The sequence below is a fragment of the Pogoniulus pusillus genome, chromosome Z, assembly GCF_015220805.1.
Source record: "Pogoniulus pusillus isolate bPogPus1 chromosome Z, bPogPus1.pri, whole genome shotgun sequence".
Lineage (NCBI taxonomy): Eukaryota > Metazoa > Chordata > Aves > Piciformes > Lybiidae > Pogoniulus > Pogoniulus pusillus.
In genome coordinates this window covers 35,844,223-35,872,145 of record NC_087309.1, presented here as the reverse complement: position 1 = coordinate 35,872,145, position 27,923 = coordinate 35,844,223, and the positions used below count along the sequence as shown (strand labels likewise).

The 27,923-nt window shown below is 42.1% G+C and overlaps 1 protein-coding gene and 1 long non-coding RNA gene across 7 annotated transcripts in view; one reads left to right on the top strand and one right to left on the bottom strand.

Moving 5' to 3' along the window:
- Nucleotides 1-1,017: 1,017 nt before the first annotated feature.
- Nucleotides 1,018-3,123, bottom strand: LOC135173530 (uncharacterized). Its single transcript, XR_010301365.1, has 2 exons — nt 2,803-3,123; nt 1,018-2,290 (listed from the first exon to the last, which is right to left on the bottom strand). It is a non-coding gene; the product is annotated as an uncharacterized LOC135173530 (long non-coding RNA).
- A 222-nt stretch (nt 3,124-3,345) lies between these two features.
- TMEM161B (transmembrane protein 161B) overlaps nt 3,346-27,923 on the top strand; it is a 63,041-nt gene continuing 38,463 nt past the window's right edge. For 5 of the 6 annotated variants that reach the window (XR_010309136.1, XR_010309135.1, XR_010309137.1 and 2 more), the window contains exons 1-2: nt 3,346-3,421; nt 14,563-14,666. Coding sequence is in view for 3 of the 6 variants with exons in the window: in XM_064176770.1 (XP_064032840.1) it covers nt 3,419-3,421; nt 14,563-14,666 (107 nt within the window). In the remaining 3 variants the exon portion in view is untranslated. Of the gene's footprint in view, nt 3,422-14,562; nt 14,667-24,876; nt 25,047-27,923 lie in introns of those variants that run through there. The other variant, XM_064176769.1, reaches the window with a different exon arrangement.

The window sequence follows — 27,923 nt, the reverse complement described above, 5'->3', positions numbered from 1 at the left end:
TGAGGCTTCTAAGTCTTCACAAGCTCTAAGAGGGTGTTGGGAGAGAGGCAGATGATTTCTGACCTGGTTGTGGTTCCTCTGAGACTCCAGACTTGGCATGAAGATTTGCAAATGTGCAGGCAGGATGTCTTGTGGATGTGTAGAATGGGCACAATATTGTGCTGGCTAAGCAAGCCGTTTCATGCCTACTACCTGGTAAACCTGAGGCAAAGGAGTTTCCAGGTATACAAACCCAATGTATCAGGGCTTGCTACTATGTAGCAGGTAGAGCATGGCAGGTACAATGGCAGAGAGCAATGAGGCCAAAGCACGAAAAGGCAGAAGCACGAAAAGGCAGAAGCACAGTAAGGCAGAGCACTAGCAGAAATAATGGCAGAAGCACAATAAGGAAGAACATGTTGTTTACCTGCTCATTTCTTTTTATCAATGTAGCTTCAAACTAACGGTTCTTTGTTCACATATTAGCCAATCAGAATGGCAGCTGGCTAAACTTAACCATATTAGGTAAAGTTAGGGCCCTCTTTAGGGCATAACACAAACCAGTAAATAAACATGTGCGGGTACCCTGCTAACAAGTTTGGAAGGAACGGTGTAGCACCAGGCCTTTTGTCTTTCTTTCCCATGGTTGCTTCTCCAATCAACAGGAGCGACGAGGAACATGGAAACATGTCTGAACAAGCCAGGACATGTTTAGACCAGTCTTGGCCTTCCACAACAAGCATACTGCACACATGCAAATAAATATTTTTTTTCCTTTAGAGGTTAAAGAATAATTTGTGTGCTGGAGCAAATGGTCGCTTGGAGGAAAGGCTTAGTGGAATAAAAAAGCTGCCAAGATGACATTTGACAGTCTAGAAATGGATAAGTAGATTTGGAGATCCTTCTCTGTTTCCTGCAAAATGCTCCACTTAGCCTTGTATCCTCGTGGCACAGGCTGTGTCTGCTCTAATGGGCTTCTTGAAACTTGCCTGCCATGTGAGACAGAAGGGTCTAGGAGAGCACCAGCATAGGCAGATGGTGTTTGCATCAGCATATACATGGCTTGGTTCCTGCAAATGTCCTATTCAGCCCTTGAATTAATTAATTTTAAAATGTTTTTGTATAGTGATTACAACTTTGGCCTTTTTTTGAGTGAATACCAACTGGTTTTGTTAACATCCCTTCAGCAATGCCAAAATACTAGGGTTCTGAACTCATATGTTTGTTAAGAGTTGATTTTAACTAGGAGGCAATTCTTCTTTCAGTTAATGAAGTTGGTGTGCTTCTTACCACTTTTCATAAAATGCCATCAAATTTCTTTCAGCAATGAAACCTCATGCCAAAGAGTTCCACAAGCAAGTTCCGAATTTCCCTTAAGACATACACTTTTAAGGCTTTTACATCCAGAAGCATTAAATGCATGGCTCAGTTGCTCTTTAAATGCATCTGATCTCTTACTACTTTTACACTAGCAAGACCAATGTTTTCCAGTTGTAACTTTGCATTGTTTGCTTGCCAGGAACACAGGACTGACAGTGTAAACAGAATGTCTTTAAAATGTGTTATTTTCTTAACAGTGCTTTCCTCTACCATGCTACAATCACCAAATCAGTGTCAATAAACTGGGAAGCCCAAGATTTGCTGACTAAAATTAAATGCTCTAAGTAGGTCGAAACCATCTTGTCTTTCTCCTTGCCTAGAATCTGAAAGGATTCAATCTGAAGTCTGTTTACATTCTTGAGATGGTGAGTGCATTTTACTGTTTTTTTCTCTTAGCTGCCATTTATGTCAGAGAAACAATAAAAAATATAAGAATGTCAGAGTCCACAAGTCTTCATAACAGTTGTTACCAAAGTATCTTTTCCTTGTTATTTGTGTATGGAGAGAGATTTAGACTGTGAATTCCCTTCTTATCTGAGAGGTGTGTGAAGTGTGTCAAAATACCAACAGCTCTAGAGAAGCAGAATTATGAAGTGGTTGATGTTGATTAATTTTAAAGGTCATCTAATCAAATCTTCCTGCAGTCAGCAGGGACATCTTCAACTAGGTAAGCTGCTCAGAGGCCTGTCCCAGCCTGACCTGAAATTTCCTGAGGTGCTTCCACCACATCTCTGCATAACCTGTGCCAGAGTTTCACCACCTTCACTGTGAAAAAAAAAACAACCTTAAACTTACTCCCGATCTTCAGCTTTAAAGCATCTTGCCTTGTCCTACAGACAAGTACTTCTCTATAAAAATACAATTTCTCCATTCAAGCTGAACGCTTGTTCTTCTGTTCCCAGGTAACGCACGACAGACCATGGCGGTACACCTAAAACGGCAGGGTTTAAAAGAAAGTGGCTTTTAGTTCTGTTAGATACACGATGATTTACCACCTCCCCTTTTGAGCCAACGGGGCTACTGTGAACAAGAGCTGCGCGCTAATGGGACCAGAGATCAAAAGGCGAGTATTGTTTTGTCTCGGAAGCGCTGCGGAAACGCAGACACACGGTATTTTCCTCGGGTCAAACGGCTGTGCGACGGTTCTTGCCTTCGCGCCACTGAGACAGCGATGGATCCCATTGTCCTCAGGCCGCCTGTGGGTCCCTCCAGGCAGAAGAAGGCATCTTGGAAGGCTTCACTACGCCGTCTCATCCTTCAGTGATGACCGACAGTCGTCGACCTCTCCCCTAGGCTGCTTCGCCATGGGCGTAAGGACGGACTTTGCCCCGTAAACTGATAGCTACCAGCAACCCTCGGCAGCACAGACTGAGAGCCCACCTCCACCCCTCTTCCGGCTTCTGCCCCCGCCAGCGCTGCATATGCGCAGTGGTCGATACTCACCCCTACGGCAGGCAGCGCTGGGGCGCATGCGCAGAAGCGCGCTGCATTCCTTCCTTTCCCTTGTCTCACTGTCACTACCCCCAGCTCCTGCCCTGCTTTGCCGCCACCCCTTTTATCGCCCGGTTAGCGCCGGCTCCGCCACCTCTGGGGTCGAGCGAGGAAGTCAGCGCTGCGGGCACTACCGCGAGTCACGTGATCGGGGTTGTGCCGGCGCCGCGCACGGTGTCGGCTGTCCGGCAGAACGCCTGGCGAGACTAGTGCAAAAAGGCAAGCGGGCGGTGAGGGTCAGAAGGCGCATCTCCACCGTCGCTTTTCTTCCCACTCCTCCAGACAAAAGCGAGGGCTCAGAGGTGGCTTCTGAAGCACATCTCCGCACTTCGCCGCCCTGTCCATACAGGCATTTGGCCAGCAGTCTAGGCTGGCCTTGAGCTGCCGGGGTCCTTGCGTGACCTCCGTGGCGAGGCGTGCGCCGGGCGGGAGCCGGCGCGGCGGGGCCTGGCGGGGCAGTGGGAGTGGAGCGGTGCGGAGCGGAGCGGAGCGGCGGATTTATGTGCTGTGAGCGGGGCCGGGCTGGGCGGCTGGAGCGGCGGCCGGGGCTGGGGCCGGCTCGAGCACCATGGTGAGTGGGGCAACTGAGGGGGAAGGAGCATGGGATGGGCCGGTGGGGGCTGCAGGGTGAGGCCAACCTTGCTAAGTCCCGAGGGCGAGGGGCACGCTGCAGTCGCCGATGTCCTGGAGCTAGGGACTGAAGCTCTGCCGTCCCCAGTCTTGCTGTTTCTTGGGCTTGAGAACTCCTGGAGGGTGGGGAAGCAGAGAGGTGGTGGTAACGAGGAGACCATTGATATGTTACTGACCCTTGTTTAGGAAATACTGTGCTATTTGCTTCCTCTCTGGGACGTTACACCGACGCAGTTTTATTGCCCAGTGTCAGTTTCCCTTTTTGCTGCTTTTCCGCTGAGAAGTAGAATGAGCCACCAGATTTAGTGGCCTGTGTTAGGTTTAAGATGTGTTTTAAATAAATACGTAGATCTGTCTATTTACATCACTTGTAGGTCGTCTGTAAATAAATCATTCAGTTAGCTGTGGTCTTGAGTGACAAACGCCTTGATTTCCATTAGTGCTAGGTAGTTCTCAGTTCTTGGGGTTATATCACAGTAGCGATTTATGCTGTAGCAGTATGTAAATACCTTGGGTTTATAAAAAATCCTGTCTGAGATTACTTTTCTTGGTAGATATTTGGACACTGAGACTACTTAATGCAGTCGGCATAAAGCACTTGTGAAGTAGATAGCAGCAGTTGAGTTTGGTGCCGTGCTGGTTGGATGGGGCTTTGAGCAACGTGTTCCAGTGGAAGGTGCACTTGTCCATGGCATTGGAGTTGGAACTAGATGATATTTAATATACCTTCCAGCCTAGATAATACTGTGATTTTTATGGATTACTGCTAATGGTATAAACTTGTTGGATGTATGGAGCTTAAAAATGATAGAGGCTGAGTATTTAATGAATCAGTTTCCTCTATAAAGATATGCTGGATTTTGTATTTAGGTGTTAGTTGCAGTTTAAAACACCAAAGTTGTTTGGTTCTGCTTTTAGCATATTTATTTTATAGATAAATGTTGTGTGGAATGCCATAGTATTAAGCGAGTGAGTGCAGGTATAAAAACATACAAAATATGTACCACTGATATGTTTCTCCTCCATATGGATGTGAATGTAAGTATATATTTTTAGTTATGGTGACTTAATGTTGAAACTCTTGCTTGATGAATCTACTTTAGAGCTGTACTTTGAGTGAAATCTAGTTATTTGCTTTATCTGCTTCTCCTAAAGTAATTTTAGTTACTTAGTTTGAAAGCTGAAAATAATTTTGTTAGTTTTTTCATACTATGTCTTTTCTCTGATTCTTTCTTTTTCTTCTAATTTTCTGTGGCAGCTAGAATATTTAATCAAAGACTTCAACCTCTTATCATTTGCAAGAGTCCATAGGTGCTGTATTACAGCTCTATATGCAAAGCTAAGTTTTGCAAAGTTGAAAATGAACACAACTTTTTCCTCTTTGTGTTGGTCTTTATTTAAATAAACTGAGTGCTTATTTCCGCTGCCTGATGAGGTTTTAAAATCAGGTCCAATTTTCTTTGCTAGTTGCTGGCAATGTGAACAAATAATCTTTGTGTGTGATTCCATGACGTCAGCAAAGTGAAAAGGTGATAGTCTACTTTTATACTGTTTGTATGCTGTATTCTCCAGATCCAGAGCAACAGGGGAATTAAATGTTCATCAGTTTCTTTTGCATTCAAAGCCTTAGTAAATTTTTCTGATGACTTTATTTACAACAGTCTTCTGGCAGTTTGGGACTGCCAGGACTTGGACTCCTCTATGCAGTGCCAGTTGTGCGCACAGCTTTAAATAAGTACCTTTATGTCATGTAAGGGCATGGTGTTTTATACTGCTCAGTAGAGGCATTAAAGGAATTATATACTTGGAAGGATTCATGTAGTGGCAAAGTCTGCTATTTATGAAACAAATATTCTGCAGAGCGAAAGCTTCCATAGTTCCTACTTATGTTAATTGGAGAAGCATGAGTAAACTGTGTTTTCAAAATCTTTGAATAGTGATAATATGATATAACCTTGTTTTGTGCCTTTCTAGTGGATATCTTCTCTGAACTAGATTTACTTCTCACTTCATAATACATTGGAAATTTTTTGGTGTTCTGCACAGTAGATGTTCTGTTGGCTTCTTCAGTAGTAGTGGCAATTATGTGCCCTTGTTCTGGTTAGGAGATGTGTATATCAATAACTTAATTTGCCCGATGATCAGTATTTGTGTAATCCTTGTGCCTAGAGGGCCTCAGTGGAAAAAACAGATTGTTGGGTAAAATTCAGCAGACTGTCTGGAATGTAGTTTTAGTTTCAAAGCAAACACCTTGTTTCAGCTAGAGTTGTGATACTGGTGACTGCTTCCATCTAGCAGTTTATGGCTCCTATTTGAAAGATACTGGCCAAGAGAGAAGTGACCTTTGAGTGAGAGAGATCCACAAAGGTGAGTAGCTTGGTGGTATTCCCAAATTCCTTGTGTATTCTTCATGGTGCTTCATGCATCTTTTGTTCATCCCTGGTGTGCTGTACACAGTGGCAAGTGTAGGAAGATACAAATTCAGGAAAAAAGTTGACTATGAAAAAGGTGGAAAAAACCCAGCCCCCAAAACCTAGGCTGACCAAGCAAGCAACCAAACAAAACCACCAAACCCCTAAAAAAAAAAAAAACAAAACAAAAAAAACAAAACCCCAAACAAACAAAATCTCCCCAACCTACTACATTTTGAAGAGTTCCCTTGGCATAGCTTTATTTTGTCAGTTTAGCTTTATGCATGTTGTATTTTTACAGATTGTAAAATCAGCCATTTGAAGCAGTTAAAGGTCTTACTAAGTAGTCCTTCTGTGTAAGGGTATTTTGTGAAGACAGCCTTTTTCATAGAGAGCATTCATTTATAGACTTTGCATGGAGAGCTCACTTTTCTTTGGCCATTCCATATGCTGTTGTCTGCTGCTCAGCAAACAATTTTGAATAGCATCCGTGTTTCAAGAAGGCGCTGTCCTGCTTTTGCAAGCTGTGGCTTGAGCATGGAAATACTCATATGGGGAGAATTTTGTATATGGGAAAGTCTCATCCATTATCAAGAGCAATTATGTGTCATTGATTAAATGGTGTTTTAAAGAGGTTGCATCAGTTTAGCTTCTAGATAGCACAAATATCATTGCACTATGGGAATCGTAGAGGTTAGGAGTATTATATCCTCCTTGTTAGTGTCTATCATTGACAGAGATTGATATGCCCTGAATTAACATCTTTAGAATGCTCTTGTTAAAAAATCTTGTTTTTAAAAGGCTGCCACTTCAGAAAGTGAGTAGCTAGCATTGCATTTCTGAAGGTGAAGCTGTAAACTGGATTCTACCAGCTGCTTTTTCAGGCATGCAGTTGTATTGCTGCTGCAGTTGTGGTGCACATGGTAGTTGGCATCAACTCAAGGCCTTTGTCTTTCAGTGGAGGAGATGACTGTTAGAGAACAAGTAGTTTCAAAGTTCTGTGTAAAGTTTGGCATTTGAATGATTCCTTATATGTAGGAATGTGGCAAGGGAGAAAAATAGGGTAAGTAACCCTGACCTGTTACTACAGGTGTGAGAATATAACCTTGGGCAAGGTCAAAATGAGGACACTGGATTGGTATCTTGGCATAAAGCTGTTGACCTTGGCTATCTCTGCTTTATGTGTTCTGTAAATCAATTCATGGTGAAAAGAAAAATGTCCTTCAGGCAGAAGTGTTTAAAAATTTATTATTTTTTCCCTTCTGTTTATTTTTCTCCTTTTGTATGATTGTTCTGAGATAAGCACTGTATTTTAAGTACACTTTAGATAAAGTTATGCCTATCTACAAGTTAATTTCTTACTCTTACGTTTTAGTTCTAATTATCAGCAACTGTGTCACCAGGTATGTAGTATAAAAGGTGTATGTACTGAAAACAAATCTAGGTTATACTTCATTTGCTGTTATACTGTTGCCTTTTAGAACTGCCGTCTCTTTTTCATGATTTTAAGATGCCTGTTAGTCTTCTCTTTAAAGTAGCTGTTGCTACATTACTTGTCGCCCACTTGCATATTCTGTGCTATGTTTTAATAAAAGCTTTCTTCTAAAACGTGTGCTGTTGCAGAAGGAAAAGTAAGAATGGCATTCCTAGCTGAAGATCCTGTAAATGAGCACAGTGCTCAAGAATTTCAGGACACCTGTAACCAAAGACTTTCCTCTGTTACAGAAGCACTGCCAGGCTGCAGTTTATTAGACAGTGTATTCCTTCCAGTCTGACCATGAGATTGCTTGCCAACCTCTTTTTTGAAGAGAAACTGGCCTCTCCTATGTGGTAGCCTTTTCTTCTGGCCAAGTACTTGTGCAGATTGACAGAAATCTCTTGATCAGCCAGATTCTGACTTCTCTCCCCAGTATCTTGAATTTGGATTTAAAATTCCAAGCTGTGGTGCTGAAGCATGATAGAGGATACAGGTATGTGTGGAATCAGTGCCAAATCCCTATGAAATGGATTCCCATACTGTCATTTTCTACAAGATGTTCTGTACAGGCATTAAGTGCAGACAATTTACTTAATCTGTTCAGCAATTCTTCATCTCTAAGAGGTGAATAATGCTTCTGTTGCTTTTGAGTCAAGCCTGTTCAGGATTGTGCGCTCAATTACTTAACCACTGCTCACACAGATTGATGGGTTCCAGGCTTCATTCACCAGAGGTTGTCAAAACTCTCATGTGGTTGGGGACTTTGCCCTTGAGCATCTTCTTGCTGAAACATGTATTATGCCCTATTGAGCGGGGCTATAAATATTATCAAAAGTTGTAAATTTCTCACTAAACTCCATGTGTCCTGTAATTTGGAGCATGGCAATTAGAGGATATAAGTCATTGTTGGGAACCAGCACCTGATCTTCATTCTTACTCTTGAAATGAGTGGTTCTGAATTTAAACTGATATATGTGATAATGTGAAGACTCAAGCACATGGGAAGTTTGATCTGGACAACTTGAATTTGAATGAGCTCTATATTTTGTGGGTTTTTTGAGGAGTGAAGAAAAAAAGATGTGTTTTTGTCCTTTAATGTGAGAGAGTTCAGGATGTTGTAGATTTTTCTAGACTGTATTAGAAAACATTTAAGTAGTGAATAACCACATCCAGGCAGAAATGTAGAGTTGCCAGCATGTTGTGCTTTGCACACAGCATGTAATTTTAAGTGGGCACATCACCTACTGTATTCCTGTGCCATGTGTTCTTGTCTGATTGCAAGAAGATTAACGCAGTATATATTTTTTTTTTTTCATGTCATTGCTTTACTCTGTTAATGTACTGCTCATAGCTGATTACAAGACTTTAGGAATCAAGAAAAAATGCCATGATCAAATGAATGCATATATACATTTTTTTAAAAAATTGCTCAAAGTGTATAAAAATATCTGAGGGGTATTTCCACAATGAAATTAGATTTAAAATTAAGATTAGAGATACAGTTCATGTTGGATGTTGGTGTTGTTTTGGTTTTGATTGGTTGGTTGGTGGTTTTATTTTTTTCATGGCTTAAAATTTGCTAGATTGTTTTCAGTTGTAAGATGAATTTTTTGTAGGCATTTCTAAATTAAAAAAAAAAAGAAAGTGATCTTCACAGGAGTAAGTATGGTGAATTTCAGATGAGTGATGAAGACATGGAGCAGTATTCAGTGGCTTAAGATGAAATGATCCTAATGGGTTCAGTTACAGCTTGCAACCTTCACTTAAAGAAGAAGGTGTAATTTAAAAGAGTATTTTATCTCAGGTACTGGACCTACTGTTGTCTTGAGTTGAAAAGGAGTTTTCTTTCCCTTCTAAGTACTGAGCCTTAGGACTAACTGAAGAGACACTTTGGCATCTGTTTAGACTGTCCTTTTAGTGAAAACATAATTCTAGAGAAATATTAATGTACCTTTGTACTGAATGAATTCTGATGACGTTGGCTAGGACTATGGCTTCTTTTTATGTTGGGTGGACATGGTTAAGCATGAGGTGGTCAGAATAAATGTTTGATTTTAAAATGCACCACTTGTTTTGTAAACAAATTAAAGAATACATACTTCCTGAGCAATTTAGTAGTGTAAATATATAAAATATATTGTGCAGCCATTTTCTTTTTGCTTTCTTTCATTTTAAGTACATTTCCCCTTAGAAGGGGAATTGATTTGAGTAATCTCATGCAGAGGACTGCAAGGTGTGAAGAATTCTTAATAAATGCACTGTGTTTACAATTATGCATCATACACTTTTCAGTCCTGATGACATGAAGCATAAGCAAGTGGGGATTTAAGAGGTACCTGGAAGAATTGATAGCACCAGTGTAGAGCAGCAGTAGAAATTTCAGGGAGGGAGGAGGAGTTAGCAAAAAAAAGGCTGGAGTACTGAAGAAGCTTAATGATGGCTGAAAAAAACAAACACAAAAACAAACAAACAAAAAAACCCCCACACCACGCCAAGAGTGTTATTTCAAATTATAACAATATAACAAGTACTTCTAAATGGTATTTGATACATTGTTTTAAGATGTGTGCTAACATACTGAAAGTGTTTATAAGTGTTGACCGGTAATTTATGCTATCTTAATCACCTTCAATTGTGTTTTATTAAGAGTGATATGGGGCATAATCTATAACATTTCATCTGCAGTATTGATGTAGTTGCTGATTTATTTAAATGGAAAAAAAAAGATGGTGGGGGGAGAGAAAATAAAAGTGCTTACCTTAGCACTGTATATAAAGCCAAAGGTGATATTGCTGGTGAAGGAAGGTTAACCAAGAGTGGTAGATGTTGTGAATTGACAGCTGCTTGTGTAGCAGTTGTTGACTGCAGAGACTTGGCCTGTGACCATAGGACTCTTCTTGAGGTTTGAAAACTGCTAGGGAGGGACAGCACCTGCCCGACCCAGTCTGTTCCTATAGCCTGGCAAAACTGTTAATTGAGAACTTTAGACATGGGACTGAGAGAGGGAAGAGATGATGACTTAGAAATTGAGAGAAAAAGGTGGTGAACTGGGTTTGTAAGATCAGAATGTAGGGTGATGTGTAGAGGAGTCCTTGAGAGCAACTGAACAGTGCAGATGTGATTCCACACAAGTATACATAAGCAAGAAATTAACAGATTAGGCCAGCAGTATGGAGGAGAAACTCTTGCATCTCTTCTGGGAAGCTGGCACACTTGGGTGTATCTCTGACCTACCTGTACACTAATGCATGCAGCCTGGGAAGAAAATGGGAAAGTAGGGGACTGTATGAAGCTGCAGAGCTAAGAATTCATTGGGACAACTAAGTTGTGGTGGGATAGCTTGTATATTTAGTGTGCTTACGTAGACGTCTTTAAAAGGACAGGCTAGGATAGCAAGGAGGTGAAGTTGCTCTGAAGTGAAAAAACAACGGAGATGCAGAGAAGTCTACCATGCAATGAATAATGAACTATTTGAAAGCATATGGATAAGGATTAGAGGGTAGAGCAGTGTGGATGGCATTGTGGTAGGTTTATGCTGTAGATAGTCTTAATTAATAAGAAGTAGAAGATAAAGACATCATGAGATAGTGGAAAGAATCTTCAAGTTTCTGAGGACCAGTTACACAAGGTACTTCAGCTACCCTGGTATCTTCTGAAGAGAATGACACAGAGCACAAGAAATTCAGGAGATTTTTTTGTGTGCTATGAGAGCAGTTTTCCAACACAGGTGCTGTGCTGGGTCTGATGCTTTCAGATGTGGTAGAAGTGGTTCATGATATGCCTTTCCTTCAGTAAGCATGGAAAGGTAGAGTTCAGGATCCTGAGAAAAGACAGCAAGACAAGAAACAGGAGGGCAGATTTGGCATGACTGGGCCTCAGCTTGGAAAAATCCTGAGATATGGTCTTTGGGAGAAGAGGGGTCTGGGAAAATTTCAAGAACCACCTCCTGCAGTCTACCCTGCTGTACATGGATGGATGTGGTCCTCGTGACTAAGCTCAAAGAGGAAGTATGCAAATGGTGGAAATGGAGTCAGGTCATCTAGGAGAAACGTGGAGAAAACTGTCTGAGCATGTGCTTATAGGTTTAGGAAAGCCAAAGTCCACCTGCACTTGATTTTGGTGTGAAACATGAATGGCAACAATACACCCTTCTAAGAGGACATCAATAGCAAACAAATACACTGTGATGGAAAACACAGGCCTGCTGATAATGAGGGTAAGAGACTTGATGGCAAAGGACATGGGAAAGACCAAGATATTAGTACTGACCAAGGCAAACTTGGACTTCACTGAATAAGTTTTTCTGAAATCCCATGCTCTTTGAGATTAGTAGGAAAATCCAGAGCAATGAAGGCTTACCCTTCATGGAACATGGTCATGTTAGGGAATATTTGAATAAATTATATATCAGCAAGTCTATAGGTCCTGATAAGATGTATTTGAAAAGTTGTCTCAGTCAGGAGATGTTACTGAAGACCTCAGAAGTCAGTTCTGGCTTCAGAAAGTGAGAGTAGGAGAACTGAAGGCTGATGGCCCTCCCCTTGATCCCTGAGGAGATAATAAAGTAAATAAGCTTGGAAAATAAATCCAAAGGACAAGATGGGTTTGGGAGTAGTCAGCTTGCATTTACAAAGGGAAAGTCATGTTTGGCCATCTTCATAGCACTCTATAATGAGATGACTGGCTTGGGGGAGAAGTGAAATGGTGAGTAATGTTTATTTTCACTTTAGTAAAGCTTTTAGCACTGTCTGCCGTAACAGCATTGTAGACAAACTGGTGGAAATACAGACTGAGTAAGTGAGTAGTGAAGTGGACTAAAAACTGACTGAGGTGCTGAGCTCAAAAATATTGTGGCTACTGACACAAAGTGAGGCTGATCACCTGGTGAGACACTAGAGTTCTGCATCTGGTTTTGGGTTCCCCAGTACAAGACACATGGATGTGCTGGAGAGAGTTCAGCTGAGAGCTACAAAGATTAGAAAGAGAATGGACTATCTATTGTAAGAGGAGAGGTAGAGAGGAAGAAGGTTCAGAAGGCATTTTATCCATGTGGATGGATACTACACAGGGAGGAATAAAGAAGGTGGAGCAAGACTCTTCTCAGTGGTGCCTAGTGAGCAAGCAAGAGGCAATGGGTACAACACATTTAAGCTTAAGAAAGGAAAAAATTCCAACATATTTAAGGTGAGACTGGTCAAACACTGACACAATTTGCCCTAAGTGGCTGCGGAGCATTGGATATGGTAATATTAAATGCAGTAAATTTATATAATTGTCTCACTGTGGTGCAGCTACTGTCCAGCCATGGACAGGAGAGAGTTCAGTAAGTGCTGATAGAGAGTTGGAATGACCTTAGAGACTGGTGTAGCAAATGTAAAAAAGTGTAAGCCTGGAGTCTGTGGTTTTCGCCTATCTCTGCTGTCTTAAAATTGCCAGACACAATACGTGTTGTTGAGAGAATACGAAGAATGTCTATGCCAAGTAGTGTGTAATCCTAATGCAGGTGTGTATAACCAATCAGAATCTAACATGATGTTGTAATCCTTCTTATGTGGCCTTCTGATAAAAAAGTATCTTACCCCATGTCTGGGGTGCAATATAGGGATTTGGATGGGATTCGGATTTGGATTGGCTTGTATCAGGCCTTTGCGCTGTCTCTACCCCCTGATACTATGGTATTGCAGCCTGTGACAGCGGAGTGCTCTTGGAGACATTCAAAACCTGTCTGCACATATGGTTCTGAGCAACCTGCTCTAGTTGACGCTTCTCTTAGGAGGAGAAGGAGGAGGTTGGACTAGCTGATCTTCAGAGGTCTCTTCCAGCTTCAGCTGTTTCAGCATTTTGTAGAAATTCTTATTTCCCGGGTTTTCTTTACTTTATAGAAACTTCAGGTAAAAATAATGTGTGGTGAAACATCTTCTAAGAAGAACAAGTGGGGAAGATGTTTGAATAGTGTCGGTAGTGCGTTCTGTGCTGCTAGCAATGTGTCCTTGAAGGACTGATCTTCCTTTAGGGTATTGTGGAGAAAATGCTCCTGAAGTATGTGAGGTAACCTCTGTGTTATTGGCTAGTAGCTAATGGGATACTGCTTCCATGTGCAAAAATTATGCTTGCCTCATGACTCTACTATAGCATGTTGCCTCAGTACAAAGCTAGTGAAGTGTAATCTCCATCATCTGCAACTGTTGAGGGAAATATTTTACCTTCAAAATATTGTTGGCAATGTCCAGAATGGAATCTGAAAATGGAAGTTGAATATGAACTTTCATATGTCACTACTTAAATATGGCACTAGTGTTTTGAAGTGCTTGTGTTCCTTCTCAGGAAAAAATATTCTAAAAAAAAACCCTACCAGTTTAAATAACTAGAAATAGTATATTTGGTTGATTCCTAGTGTCTTCTCACTTGCGTGTTTTGCAGATTTCCCTTGTGTATATGTATTTGATATTTTAAAGTTTTTGCTGTTGCTTGTGATGTGTTTAGCGTAAAAAGTCTTTCTTGTAAACAAGGAAATACAGTGTATATATTTCATGCTGGTTTTTAATGTGGTGATAGCATTTAGCTGATAGAGCATCATATGTAGAATAAAAGTAATATGATGCAACATGTCACTCATTGTTGGGTAGCTTTAGATGTTTAATGTTGCTTTATTAAACCAAACTAACTGATAACTCGGAATGAAAGCTTGCTGAGTGACTGGAAATGACATTGCTGCTGGCTGTGCTTAAGTGACAAATCTTATTCAAGGGCTGGACCTTGAAGTGAAGTTATGCTGATTCCTGTGCCTTCTCCCTTTCCTTCCCCTCCTATACCCAGAGTTCATTGAGGAAAGAGTGCTTTGTGCTAGTCAAAGGCTGAAATTTCACCACACAGATGTTGTAAATTATTGTGAATTCCAAGTGGCTTGTGTGGTCTCAGCTGTTAAATCATGCCAGAATTGAGGAGACCACAAAAACCAAGGCTGTAATCAGAGATGTAATTTTAAGGCACGATGTCTTGTGAAATGCCATGTCCATTTGTGAAAGAAGGGGACTTATGTGAGTGGCCTTGTGACCTGGCAGTGCCTTTTCCTATCAATGAAATACGTGACTACTTAAAACAACTTCCTTCATATTTCTTAAAAAAAAAAAAAAAAGATACCTCAGCACTTTTCTAAAGCAAAAATTGACTTGTTATTAACTTATTCCTTTACAGGGTGTGATAGGTGTACAGTTGGTGGTTACCATGGTAATGGCCAGTGTCATACAGAAGATCATACCTCACTATTCTCTTGCTCGTTGGCTTCTCTGTAGTGGCAGGTAAGATAAGAAACAGTTGTTGTGCTGTGTGTGACTATGGTAATGCAATTATGCATTAGAGTAGTAACAGCAAAATATACTAATTCTGTTTTCTTGAAAAATAATTAATTTACTGTTATTAAACTAATTGCCAAAACATTGTGACACCCACCTTCCGGGCTCAGGGTATAAAGACAGTGTGGTGCTAAAGAACAGACTTGTTTGTTGCTATTTGTGTAAGTTAACATTAACTGTTGTCCAGCTCTTGTGTTATTAAAGGCACAAACTTCATACTTTAATGTTAAAAAGCTAAACTCAATGGAAGACACTGAGGAATAGAAGGATTTTTTCTCTGCTTCAGTGTTCTTGGCAATCCACCTGCTGATTTGTTTTGCATACAAAGAGTGCTTAGGTGTTTATTAAAATTTCTGTTTAAAAAAAAGTCATAGGACAGGATTAGTATAAATTTCAATACAGTAATTCCTTGAAACAGCAGATCAAACAGATAATAATGAGCTGCAAGGGGAACATTCCCTGTGTGGCTGTATACATAATCACAACAAAAACTAGCAGCTGTTTTGAATATGTATCAATATTTTGAAGATATATACACTATTCTTTCATTTGAAAAGAAAAGCACTTTTTATAATTAGAAGGTATTGTATTGTCTTTGGTAATTGTTAAAATTTTGAGGATGCCCAGTCTCTGCTCTCTAATCTTTAAAGGAGTATCCTTGTGTCAAAATAATGTACTCCATAGGAGTCTTAACCAGTTTTGTACCAATTTCTGTTGCCTTTTTCCCTCTGCTTCTCAGAATTGATAACTTTATAGCTTTCTCTATTTTGGCACTGAAAGAGTTGCTTTGGGAAAATTCCTCTAAATGTTATTTAGGTGGTGTATGTTAGGTACCTCCAGTTAGATGTAATGGAAAGCAGCAATTTTCAGGTGAATAATATGAACAGGAATCATATTTGTAACTTGTTATGTGAAGTTTCGTTATTGGCTGTGTCTGTAGGATAGTGATGACCTTTTTGGTGCTCTAAAAGCGTATTGCATTAATGTGGCCGTTTGAGCTGATCCTCTAGCTCAGACATAGGGGAAAGATGAACATTCCAGGGATAGGCCAAATAATAGCAACAATAGATAAATTAATATAATTTCATTGGAGCATCAAGAGCTCAATGTCTAGAAGCACAGCTTCTTCTCCCCCTTTTCTCCCGCTGGCTTCTGCTGCTGCAACTTCGCCTATCTTCCCTGGCTGCTGCTGCTTCTGCTGCTTTCGCTGCCGCTTGACCCCTCCCCCATCTCCCTTAAGGTTATTGTATTGTTTTTATTCTTCCTTGCTTCTCTAGTTATTATCTCTCTTTACATTGTTATACTTATACTATAAGAAAATACAATTTCATCTTTCCCTGACCTTTCAAAAAAAAGGGGGGAGTTGGGGGTGGGTCTGTGTTGTGAATTTCTTTCCGGGGGAGGGATCAGCCCAAACCTGGGACAGAATCTTTGGCGCCTTAACGTGGGGCACGATCTTGGCTTCTTTTTTTTTTTTTTTTTTTTTTTTTCCCTTTTGATTGATAATCAGAATGAGAACATCAGGGAAAAATGAAGTTGTTTGATATATTCTGGCCTATTACTGCCTCAATTGTGACTCTATTAGTTCAGCAGTGTTTTACAGCTATGGTGCACTACCAGGTGTGTTCATTCTTTGCTAAGATGGTCTGGGACTTGGTAAAAGCTGTGCTAAGGAAGGTTGGATATGTTGTTAGGAATGTTTTAGGGTTTAGGAATGTCATTGAGGGTGTGCCGTATGTGACATTGGTGTCAGAGACTAGGAGTTATTTGGAAGAGCTGAGCTACCCAGTAGCATGCCTAATATGTGTGAACTTGATGTTTTTGGCTGCTATTGTATGTCTGGTTGTAGTGCGGAGACGAGAGAGATGCAGGAACAAACAGGCTGTAAGTGAAGTTTTTACCTTCTCCGGAGGCAATAGCATGGAGCTAAGGGTTAAAGAAACAGTCTGCGTCTGAAGCGGGGAGGGAGGGCCACGGCACCGGGCAGACGGACTGCTCGCAGAGCAGCGAAACGTCCTGCCTCGGAGCCTTTGAGAGGAGAAAAGATTGTTGGACATGGCCCGTACCCCACTGACCCTGAAGCATGGAGGCAGGAAACAATCTGGTTCCCATTCATACCTAATAGAACAGAGGAAAGTAAAGGTAGAGGCGATGGAACCCCTGCAGAAGTGCAGTCACAAAGGGCTGCTGCGGTGGCGGCAGATCTGGCTGCAGACGGTGTGGGCTATGGCAAAGTTCCTCGGACAGATGAAGTTGAGGAACTGGTTTGTGGAAAATGCGGCTAGAACGTTTTGATCTGTAGGAGGGTTGCTGACACCAGAGCCTCTGCCAGCAGAGAGGCTGCTGAGGCAAAAACTCTTTCGCCAGCAACCAGGGGACCGGAAGCGGTACCGGGGGAGGTGGCGGGGTCCTCGGAAGGCGAACCCACTAACGCCATCAAGCCTGCTAATGCCACTGCTCCTGCCTTAGCCCCGCTTGTCTTCGTCGAGCCGGCTGCTGTTGCTGCTGTGGGGAAGGGTCCTTCTGCCTCAGCCTCAGCCCCACTACCGCTTGTGGAACAGAGCCAGGCAGACAAACAAAACTCAGATGATTCGGTAAAAGCCACCTCCCAGAGTAAGACACAGTTTACTGTAGATAAGGTCTCCCTTGCCCCAGTTAAAATGAGGAGAAAAATGGCAGCTAGCCTTGGGGGTCGAGATAGCTCAGATGACGATGGGGATAAACCAGAGCAGGGTAAGCAAAGGGAAGAGGATCCAGGAGAAGGTACATCGGCTGATGTGAAGACCAGTACCCTTGTGGGCACAAGGAGTGGAAAGGCTAAAGCAAAGGAAAAATATATTCAGGAGACGGATGATAGTGATGATGAGGAGGGAGCCCCGTTGCCAAGGAAGGAGGTCAGGCATATTAGGCAAGACTATGCCCGAAAAGAGCGAGAACTGCTGATGAATTGGCTGAACAGATGCCGGGATGGAGGCATGGACACCATAAAAATAAACCCTCTGACAGTAAGGCAGTTGGGAGTTTTCTCGAGAGACAATGGCATAGATAAGCACTTAGGACACCTCGGGGGCAACTCTAACCTCTGGTCACGCATATTGAAAGCTGTGGTACTGCGGTACCCTAACAGGGATGATTTACCCTAGAGACCCTTACGCTGGAATACAATTGAACAGGGGGTTCAGTGCTTGCGAGAGATGGCCATAAGAGAGCCAATCAATGGAGATTATACAATGGAGGACCCTGAGGAGATACCTATGAGCCGAGCTCTCCTAAAGAAACTTATTCAGCTTGCCCCCTCTAATTATGCCCATACATTGGCAAGTAAAATGGTGGGGAAAGATGATGCAACAGCTTCTATGACTGTGAGTAAATTCACTGATCAAATGAGGCAAATGGAGGATAGCCTTACGGTTAATGCTATGGTGTCAGCCATAAATACTATGACTGAAGAGATTAAAGATAGCGTGAAACAACGCAAGGAGGAATTTAAAACCTCCCTATCCCAGTTGGCAAAGGACAGTGACCTTTCATCTTCACCATCAGAGTGGGTACATGTCTCGGCCATCAGGGATAGGTGTGTTCCTAGAAGACCAATTCAGCCTAACTCACTAAAAAATAGACAACAGTCATGTGGGTCTCTTTGGTTAATCTTACATGACCAGTTTGGTGAAAACATGGATAAATGGGATGGAAAACCTACCTCACTTCTCCTAAAAAGAGTGAGAGAGTTACAGAGTGAGAAGCCTAAAAGAGTAGTTGCCTCAGTTTCCCCACATGACTCAGATGGTTCTGGCGATGATTCAACTAACACCATTAAACACTGTGCCAATTGCACTTGTAATGGCCAACATTAGAGGGGTCCTGCCTCTTACCAGGCGGAGGCCAGGGACCAGGAAGACAACAGGATATACTGGAATGTATATGTTAAATGGCCTGGTACCTTGAAAATTCAGAAATACAGGGCTCTAGTGGACACGGGTGCACAATGCACATTGATGCCTTCAAACTGTAAAGGAATGGAGTCTACTACTATTTCTGGAATTACAGGAGGCTCTCAAGAATTGACAAGGTTAGAGGCAGAGGTGAGTTTGACTGGGAGTGATTGGCGAAGGCATGCCATTGTAACGGGTCCAAATGCACCTTGCATCTTGGGAATTGACTTTCTGAGAGAAGGGCGTTTTAAAGATCCCAAGGGTTTTAAGTGGACCTTTGGAATAGCAACTGTAGAAGCTGTTGGAGATAAACTGAAGTTGTCTGCTAGGCCTGAGCTCTCAGATGAGTCTGCAGTTGTTGGGCAGCATAATGTAGAGGATGGGAAGTTGCCAGTTGCTACTCAAATTGTACACCACAGGCAATATAGAACAAACCGTGACTCTTTGGTGCCCATATATGATCTGGTTTGTCGTCTGGAGTGCCAGGACATCATTAAAAAGACCCATTCACCTTCAATAGTCCCATATGGCCTGTGCGAAAGGCAAATGGAGAATGGCGACTTACCGTTGGTTTTCATGGCCTAAATGAAGTGACTCCGCCCATGAGTTCTGCTGTGCCGGACATATTAGAACTCCAGTATGAGCTGGAATCCAAGGAGGCCAAATGGTATGCAACCATAGATGTTGCTAATGCTTTCTTTTCTATTCCAATAGCAGAAGAATGCAAGCTTCAATTTGCTTTCACTTGGAGGGGAATTCAGTACACATTTAATTTTTTGCCCCAGGAGTGGAAGCACAGCTCAGCGATCTGTCATGCAATAATCCATGGTGCATTGGAGAAAGGTGGAGCTCCAGAGCATCTGCAGTTCATTGATGACATCATTGTCTGGGGGAACACAGCACAAGAAGTTTTTGAGAAAGGTGACAAAATAATTGACATTCTGCTGAAGGCAGGTTTTGCCATAAAGCGAAACAAGGTGAAGGGACCTGCTAGAGAGATTCAATTCTTGCAAACTCGTTGGCAAGATGGTTGCCGTCACATTCCAATGGATGTGATAAATAAGGTTTCTGCCATGGCAAATCCCACAAATAAGAAGGACACATTGTCTTTCTTGGTAACAGTTGGATTTTGGAGGCTGCACATCCCTGGGTACAGCCAAATTGTAAAACCTTTATATGATGTAACTCAAAAGAGGAATAGCTTTCAGTGGGGACCTGAACAACAAGCAGCCTTTGATCAGATAAAACAGGAAGTAGTTCATGCAATGGGTTTGGGGCCTCTCCGAACTGATCCAGACATTAAGAGTATTCTGTATATGGCTGCAAGTGATAATGGTCCAACCTGGTGCCTATGGCGAGAGACCCAGGAGAAACATGTGGTCGACCACTTGGTTTCTGGAGTAGAGGATATAGAGGGTCAGAAGTAAACTATACACCAATGGAGAAAGAGATCCTTGCTGCTTATGAAGGTGTGAAAGCTGCTTCAGAAGTAATAGGAACAGACTCTCAGCTTCTTTTGGCTCCCAGATTACCAGTTTTGAACTGGATGTTTAAGGGAAAGGGGTCATCGCCACATCACGCAACCGATGTTACCTGGTCTAAGTGGATGGCTCTCATAACACAGCGAGCACGCATGAGGTTGGCTAAAGGACTGGAAGAGAAATAATTGGCAATGGAAAGGAAAGCCAATTTGGGCTGCTGACTTATGGCAGGACATTGCTACCCGTCTAGAGAAAATCCCTGTAAGAGTACGACACATAGACGCTCACATGCCCAAAAGTAAAGCTACTGAGGAACATCAGCACAACCATCAGGCAGATTTGGCTGCCAAGGTGTTTCAAACCGATGTGAATTGTGATCTGGATTTAGATTGGGAACACCGAGGTGAACTGTTCTTAGCCTGATGGGCCCATGATTCTTCAGGACATCAAGGCAGAGATGCTACCTACCAATGGGCATGGGACAGAGCAATCAACATCTCCATGGATGCCATAACACAAGTTATACATGACTGTGATATTTGTGCTGCTATTAAACAAGCCAAGCGTCTGAAGCCCTTGTGGTATGATGAGCGATGGGCAAAGTACAAATACGGTGAAGCGTGGCAGATGGATTACATCTCTCTACCTCGTTCTCGGACTGGAAAGCAATATGTGCTGAGCATGGTGGAAGCAAGCACCGGATGGCTGGAAACCTATCCAGTTTCCCATGCGACTGCATGTAACACCATTTTGGGCCTGGAAAGACAAATCCTGTGGCGACATGGCACTCCAGAGAGAATTGAATCAGATAATGGTACTCACTTTAAAAATAATCTCATAAAATCTTGGGCCAAAGAGCATGGCATTGAGTGGATCTATCACATCCCCTACTATGCACCCGCCTCAGGCATTTTGGCTGCTGAGCCGAGAGAGTGAAAGCACTGCAGATAGTGCTTCTGGGATCGGGTTTTCTGCTCCTTTCTGCTGCTCTCCGTGGTTCTGAGAGAAGCTAATGTAAGCAGGGGGGGTCGGCAGGGCTATGGTCTCGCGAGAGAGAGCGAGGCTGTGACGGGGTCTCGTGATGTCAGCCGCGGGAGATTTGAAACCCCACCGCGTGCTGCACCTGCCGCCATTTTGGCTGCAGAGCAGCCTGCCTGCAGCTGGGAGCTTTTTTTTTTTTTTCTCTCCTGTTTCTGACTGTCAGTATCACTGTACACTATGCCTGTCACTCGTGCTACGAGTCCACTAGAGCCAAACAGAGAGGGATCTGGGGGTGCTGATTGATACCCGCCTGAACATGAGCCAGCAGTGTGCCCAGGTGGCCAAGAGAGCCAATGGCATCCTGGCCTGCATCAGGATTGGTGTGGTCAGCAGGAGCAGGGAGGTCATTCTGCCCCTGTACTCTGCACTGGTGAGACCACACCTTGAGTGCTGTGTTCAGTTCTGGGCCCCCCAGTTTAGGAAGGACATCGAGATGTTTGAGTATGTCCAGAGAAGGGCAACGAGGCTGGTGAGAGACCTCAAGCACAGCCCTACGAGGGGAGGCTGAGGGAGCTGGGATTGTTTAGCCTGGAGAAGAAGAGGCTCAGGGGTGACCTTATTGCTGTCTACAACTACCTGAGGGGTGGTTGTGGCCAGGAGGAGGTTGCTCTCTTCTCTCAGGTGGCCAGCACCAGAACGAGAGGACACAGCCTCAGGCTGCGCCAGGGGAAATTTAGGCTGGAGGTGAGGAGAAAGTTCTTCACTGAGAGAGTCATTGGACACTGGAATGGGCTGCCCGGGGAGGTGGTGGAGTCGCCGTCCCTGGAGATGTTGAAGGCAAGATTGGACGTGGCACTTGGTGCCATGGTCTAGCCTTGAGCTCTGTGGTAAAGGGTTGGACTTGATCTGTGAGGTCTCTTCCAACCCTAACGATACTGTGATACTGTGAAAATTGAACGCTACAATGGCTTGCTGAAAACAACTTTAAAGGCAATGGGAGAGGAACCTTAAAGAACTGGGAGAAACATCTAGCGCAAGCCACTTGGGTAGTGAATAGTAGAGGTTCCACCAACCGCGCTGGCCCAGGTCATTCAGAGGTCTTACAAAAGGTAGAAGGTGAGAGGGTTCCTGTCTTTCCTGAAACGAATCTGTTGGGCAAGTCTGTTTGGGTATTCTCTCCTTCGGGGGAGGCTACACCTGTCCGAGGGGTGGTTTCTGCTGAAGGACCTGGTCATACATATTGGGTTATGCAGAAAAACGGTAAAATACAATGTGTGCCACAAAAGAATCTGACATTGGCAGAAAGAATGTAGATATGTTGTTATGAGTTCTTTTGCAGATGATTGTGGTGCCCAGAAGCCATGAAGAGCCCGCTATCCATGAGCATGAGCCCTGAGAGTGTCAAGAGTCCTGCTCTGTTCCACTCATTGAAGAAAACATCTGACTGTTCTTAAAAAAAAACAAAAACAAAAAAAAAACCACTGAGCTAGCCAATGCCTGAGATAAACAGAAATGAGAAGATGAATGATGGAAAATTGAAGAAAGATGCTTGAAGCCTCGAAAATGACCATCTACGATACTGATGTTATCCCTAGTTACATAGAATGACTTGATGCTGCAATGGTAAATTATATTAAAGGGGTGTATTGTGGCCGTTTGAGCTGATCCTCTAGCTCAGACATAGGGGAAAGATGAACATTCCAGGGATAGGCCAAATAATAGCAACAATAGATGAATTAATATAATTTCATTGGAGCATCAAGAGCTCAATGTCTAGAAGCACAGCTTGTTCTCCCCCTTTTCTCCCGCTGGCTTCTGCAGCTTCACCTATCTTCCCCGGCTGCTGTTTTGGCTACTGCTGCTTCTGCTGCTTTTGCCGCCACTTGACCCCTCTCCCATCTCCCTTAAGGTTATTGTTTTTTTCTTCCTTGCTTCTCTAGTTATTATCTCTCTTTACATTGTTATACTATAAGAAAATACAATTTCATCTTTCCCTGACCTTTCAAAAAAAAAAAGGGGGGGTGGGTCTGTGTTGTGAATTTCTTTCCGGGGGAGGAAACAGCCCAAACCCGGGACACATTAACAAACATGAGATTCCATGTCATGTATTTTTAAGGTGTGTTACTACCACAGTGTTTTCCATCAGCAGTTATTCAAGTGACACTTTCTACCTTTTATGTCTTATTTAAAAGATGTGTTTCATTTTTTTATTTCAAAATGTATATGTTTAATTACTCCTCTTAAAGATTTGTTCAATGTTGTGTCTGTTCTTCATTCTTGTGAAACGTTCACTTTTTGTATCCTTGTTCTAAACCATGCTCTGTCACAGTGGTAGGGAGAGGTTTGCTCTTCACATATTTTTCATAATCCTTTTATCTTTGCACAACTGTAGATCGGTAAATACATAAAGCAGGATTTCTACACTTGTATTTGTGAAATTCTGCTCCCACTGATATCAATTGGCATCATATTATTGCTTTTCATGTTTAGTATCCTTGAAAATCTGTTGCTTTTCAGTGTTCTTCAGGTAAATTCTAGTGCAAGTCAGAAGCTTTACAGCAAGAAGAATTTGAATTTTAATGGCAGAAAGCAAAACAGTTCTCTTAGCTTAGCTGGCAAACTATCTTTCAAATTAACCCATTGTCCTTAGTGCTGTCTTTTTGCTAGCAGTGTTTTCTTTGACAGACTAGTATGGATGGGTTGATGGAGAATTTTATACACAACTGTATAAAATCTTAAGCTCAAAAATCTCGAAGTGTCTGCGCAGGCAGACACGCTCTTTAAGCAGTTCAACTTTCTTAGAAAAAGTTACTGCCTACTCCTCCTTGAAGTCAGTATACTTCAGCTAGTCTTTCTTTCCCAAAACTGATGAAACTACTCATCTGAAGTGTCTTCCAAAGCATTGTGAGGCTTTTCTAAGCAAGATAATCTGAAATGTCTATAGATGGGACTTGCCAAGTGAAAGGAAAGATAAGCTCATTACCAAACAAGCCAGAAACTCATAAATGAGCAGCTGGTTTCAAGATGCCTCTGTGTAATTTCGAAGTCCATGAAAAGGAAACTTTGACACTTGGAAAATTAAAAGAATTGTTAGAACAGATAGACAATAGATAATTAGTTGTATGCAGAATGAACATCTATCACTGACTGTTGACAACTATTTATTGGAATTTGTAAAGAAATACAAACTTTTTTCAATCAGAGATATTTTCAGAGCTTGCCCAGAATTTAAGTATTCCTGTTAATTGAAGTGAATTGGCAGACCAAATATCTGGAAAGTCCTTCACATTTATTATCCAATAAAACATTGTCTTCTAAAATGTTTCTTTTAAGTTGCTCAGCTACATTCTATTTTCAGGCCACTTCAGGAAGACAGAAGAAAATGGGTGTTCTGTGGTGCATTCATTAATGATCTTCATTCAGATTAACTGGAGCATATCTGTGCTGCCGTTGCTATTCAGACTAATTTGGATATGTCAAAGCTAAAGTAATCAGTTGTGGGGTCTCAGTTTTAAACATATGCAAGCTAAAGTGGATTAAAATGATTTTTTCGAGCTCCAATTATATCAAAATGTTTGTTCAGATCTCGGGTTTGTGATTTTAAATGCAGGTTGTGTAGGATTTACTAACTAAAACATCTCCAAACTCTTGTGTCTTATTCAATGTAATTATGAATTACAGCTTAATTCTGCAGTGTTAATGAAGACCAAACCGTGGTTTAAGTGTTTGATTTGATTTAGCATGTTATGAAGAACAATAATATTGTCTGTTCTGCTGTAGGAGGTACTGTTTCTCTATCTCTGCATGAGGGATTGTAAAACATGAGCTTTGAACACAGATGATTTACAGAACTACTCATTATGCCAAGTTCAGGTCTGGGAGATGGTGAATGGCAAAACAGAAGACTGTTTCTCTGCTTTCCTGTGTAAAAGGTAGTGAGAAGTTAGTCTCTCCAATGTAATTTGTTGTCTTACATGAGAAGGTAGATGTTGTGGTTTCTGCATAATTGTCAGTCTTAATGAAGTCTTTTGCAGCAAAGCTTGGAAACAGCAAACTTTTCAACTGAGACCACAAAGCTTCCACTCCTACTAATGCCTCAGAATTCACAAATAAAATTCAGACCCTCTTCTACCTCTGATAAAGTTCTTGATTATGCAAAATCTGCAGTAGTTTTCAGGTTTTGAACTGGCAGCAAATTCTTCCAGGGGAAGTTTGCAGTGTGTGAAGGTTTGGGTCTCTGTGATGGTAGTGAAATTCTTTTGTTTTAAGGAAATTGCAGCACCAAGTGATTCTTTATCCCAGTGGGGCCTATTAACACAGATTTGGGGAACCTTCTGTTAACCAGTTTGTATGTATTCTTTGCAATATTGGTCTTACCCATTACACTAGTTTTTAAGTTATTTAAAGATGATGTCCATCAGCTCTATGCAGCTGCCTGTTTAATGCTTCATTATACCAGCAATTAGACTACCAGCAGCTAAACTTGTTTCTTGCAGTCTATATCCAGTGTTTCTCGCAGCACGTGTGCACACATGAACTGTCTATGCCATAGTAAGGAAGGTGGAAGATACATAATTTTGCTCTTGGCTGCTTGCAGTAACATCTGTTTCTACATTTATCATGAGACTTGTAGCATTGGTCCTCCCTCAGTATTTGTTGTGTGGACATTGTTTGGTAAAGATTGACAGTTTTTTTTTACAGTTACTTGAAAGGCCATATCCTGCAAACATGAAGATGTGTGGATCAGATTTCCATTTGGGGCAGAAAGCCATTTCAGAGCAGAGCTGGGGATTGAGTGCTATCAAGTGGCTTGAGATTGTTTGGGTTTGGTGTTTATTTTCCAAACTTGTCTTGCCCTATTTTTTTTTTTTTTCATATTGGTTGTAACATGATCTCTAGTTTGCCAGTGTATGTTTGAATGGGCCTACTTGATGAAGTTTTCTTAATCTGAGATGTATTAGTTGTTGTGAGTTCTATTATCTCTATTAGTCTGTCATCGCCCTTGTCACCAACTAGTGGTCTCCTACTCTAGAAAAGTACTTGCACATAAGTTTCTTGGGTCTGTTCTGGTTAATGCTTGAGCTGCTTTGCCTCAGTATTTCAGAGTGGAGATCCCTTGTTGAATGTGGAAAAGGCCTCGTTTCAGCTGCTAAGGTTCTCAACATGCTTAGAGATTGAGGTCAAATGTACCATCTTGGAGATTTGTCTATGTCTTTCCTCTTTAGAATTTCCTGGCTGCTACTTGCTGCTTTTTAATAAATCAGCTTTGAATGGTGCATTGACTTGTAAAAGTGGGAAAACTTGTTAACCATTAAAATCAGTGACTTGTACTTTATTTTTTAATAGCATTTTTTTCTAGTAGGAGTTGAAAGTATCACAGAGGAGGTGTTTAGGAAAGGAATGTTGATGTAACAATCTGCTCTGCCTAAAGAAAAAAAATGATAATGGTTATTTGATAATAGCTATTCCAGATCCTGGAAAATTACTGGGCTTTTGAGAGACATAATTATACATTATAAAATCATTTACAATATGCTTCTGATGTGTAACTGTAATGGTATAATTATTGTAGGGAGCTTTTTTCAATATTGGTGCAACCTTGTTTTCAGTGTTTGATAATAACTTGAAAATTTATTGGTTTGGGATGTAAAGGGCGTTTTTCCCTTGAGTGAGAAAGTGGCAAAGCTTTCTAATGGTGACTAAGCATCTCAAATGCTCATCAGATGGCAGGATGATAGAGGTTGGAAGGGCCTTCCAGAGATCGAGTCCAATCCCCCTGCCAGAGCAGGACCATAGAATCTAGGGCAGGTCACACAGGAATGAATCCAGACAGGTCTTGAAATTCTTCAGAGAAGGAGACTCCACAGCCTCTCTGGGGAGCCTCTTCTAGTGCTCCATGACCCTTACAGTAAAGAAGTTCTTCTGCATCTTGAGGTGGAACTTCCTGTGCTATACTTAATGCCCATTGCCCCTTGTCCTATCACAGGGTGAAACTGAAGAGTTTGTCCCCTCCCTGTTGACATCCAGCCCTCATATATTTATAAACATTGATTAGGTCCTCTCTAAGTCTTCTCTTCACCAGACCAAAAAGCCCTAAGTCCCTCGGCCTCTCTTCACAGGGCAGCACTCCAGCCCTGTAATCATCTTCATATCCCTCCATTGGACTCTCTCAAGTAGATTCCTATCCCTCCACACACTCCTCTTAAGACACCTCAGAATTTCATTGGCCTTCCTGGCCACAAGGGCACATTGCCATCCCATGGATAGCCTGTTGTCCACCAAGCTCCCAGGTCCTTCTCCACAGGGCTGCTTTCCAGCAGATCGTCTCCCAGCCTGTACTGGTGCAGTTTGTTGTTCCTTCTCATATGCAGGACTCTGCAGTTACCCTTGTTGAACCTCATCAGGTTCCTCCTTGCCCAGCTCTCCAGTCTGTCCAAGTCTCACTGACTGGCCACGCAGACTTCAAATGTGTCAGCCAAGCCTCCCAACTTGGTATCGTCATCAAACTTGCTGAGCAGACTCTGTCTGTCCTCTCATCAATGTCATTGATGAAGATATTGAACAGGACCAGACCCAGCACTGATCCCTGAGGGGACTCCACTAGTTACAGATCTCCAGCTGGACATGACCATTGATCCCTGCTCTTTGCACTATATTGTGTAACCGGTTCTTAATCCATCTCACTGTTTGTTCTTCTATCCCACACTTCCTGAGCTTGCTCACAAAGGTGTTATTGGAGACAGTGTCAAAAGCCTTGCTAAGATCAAGGTAGGCTACATCCACTACTATCTCTGCATCTATCCATCTGG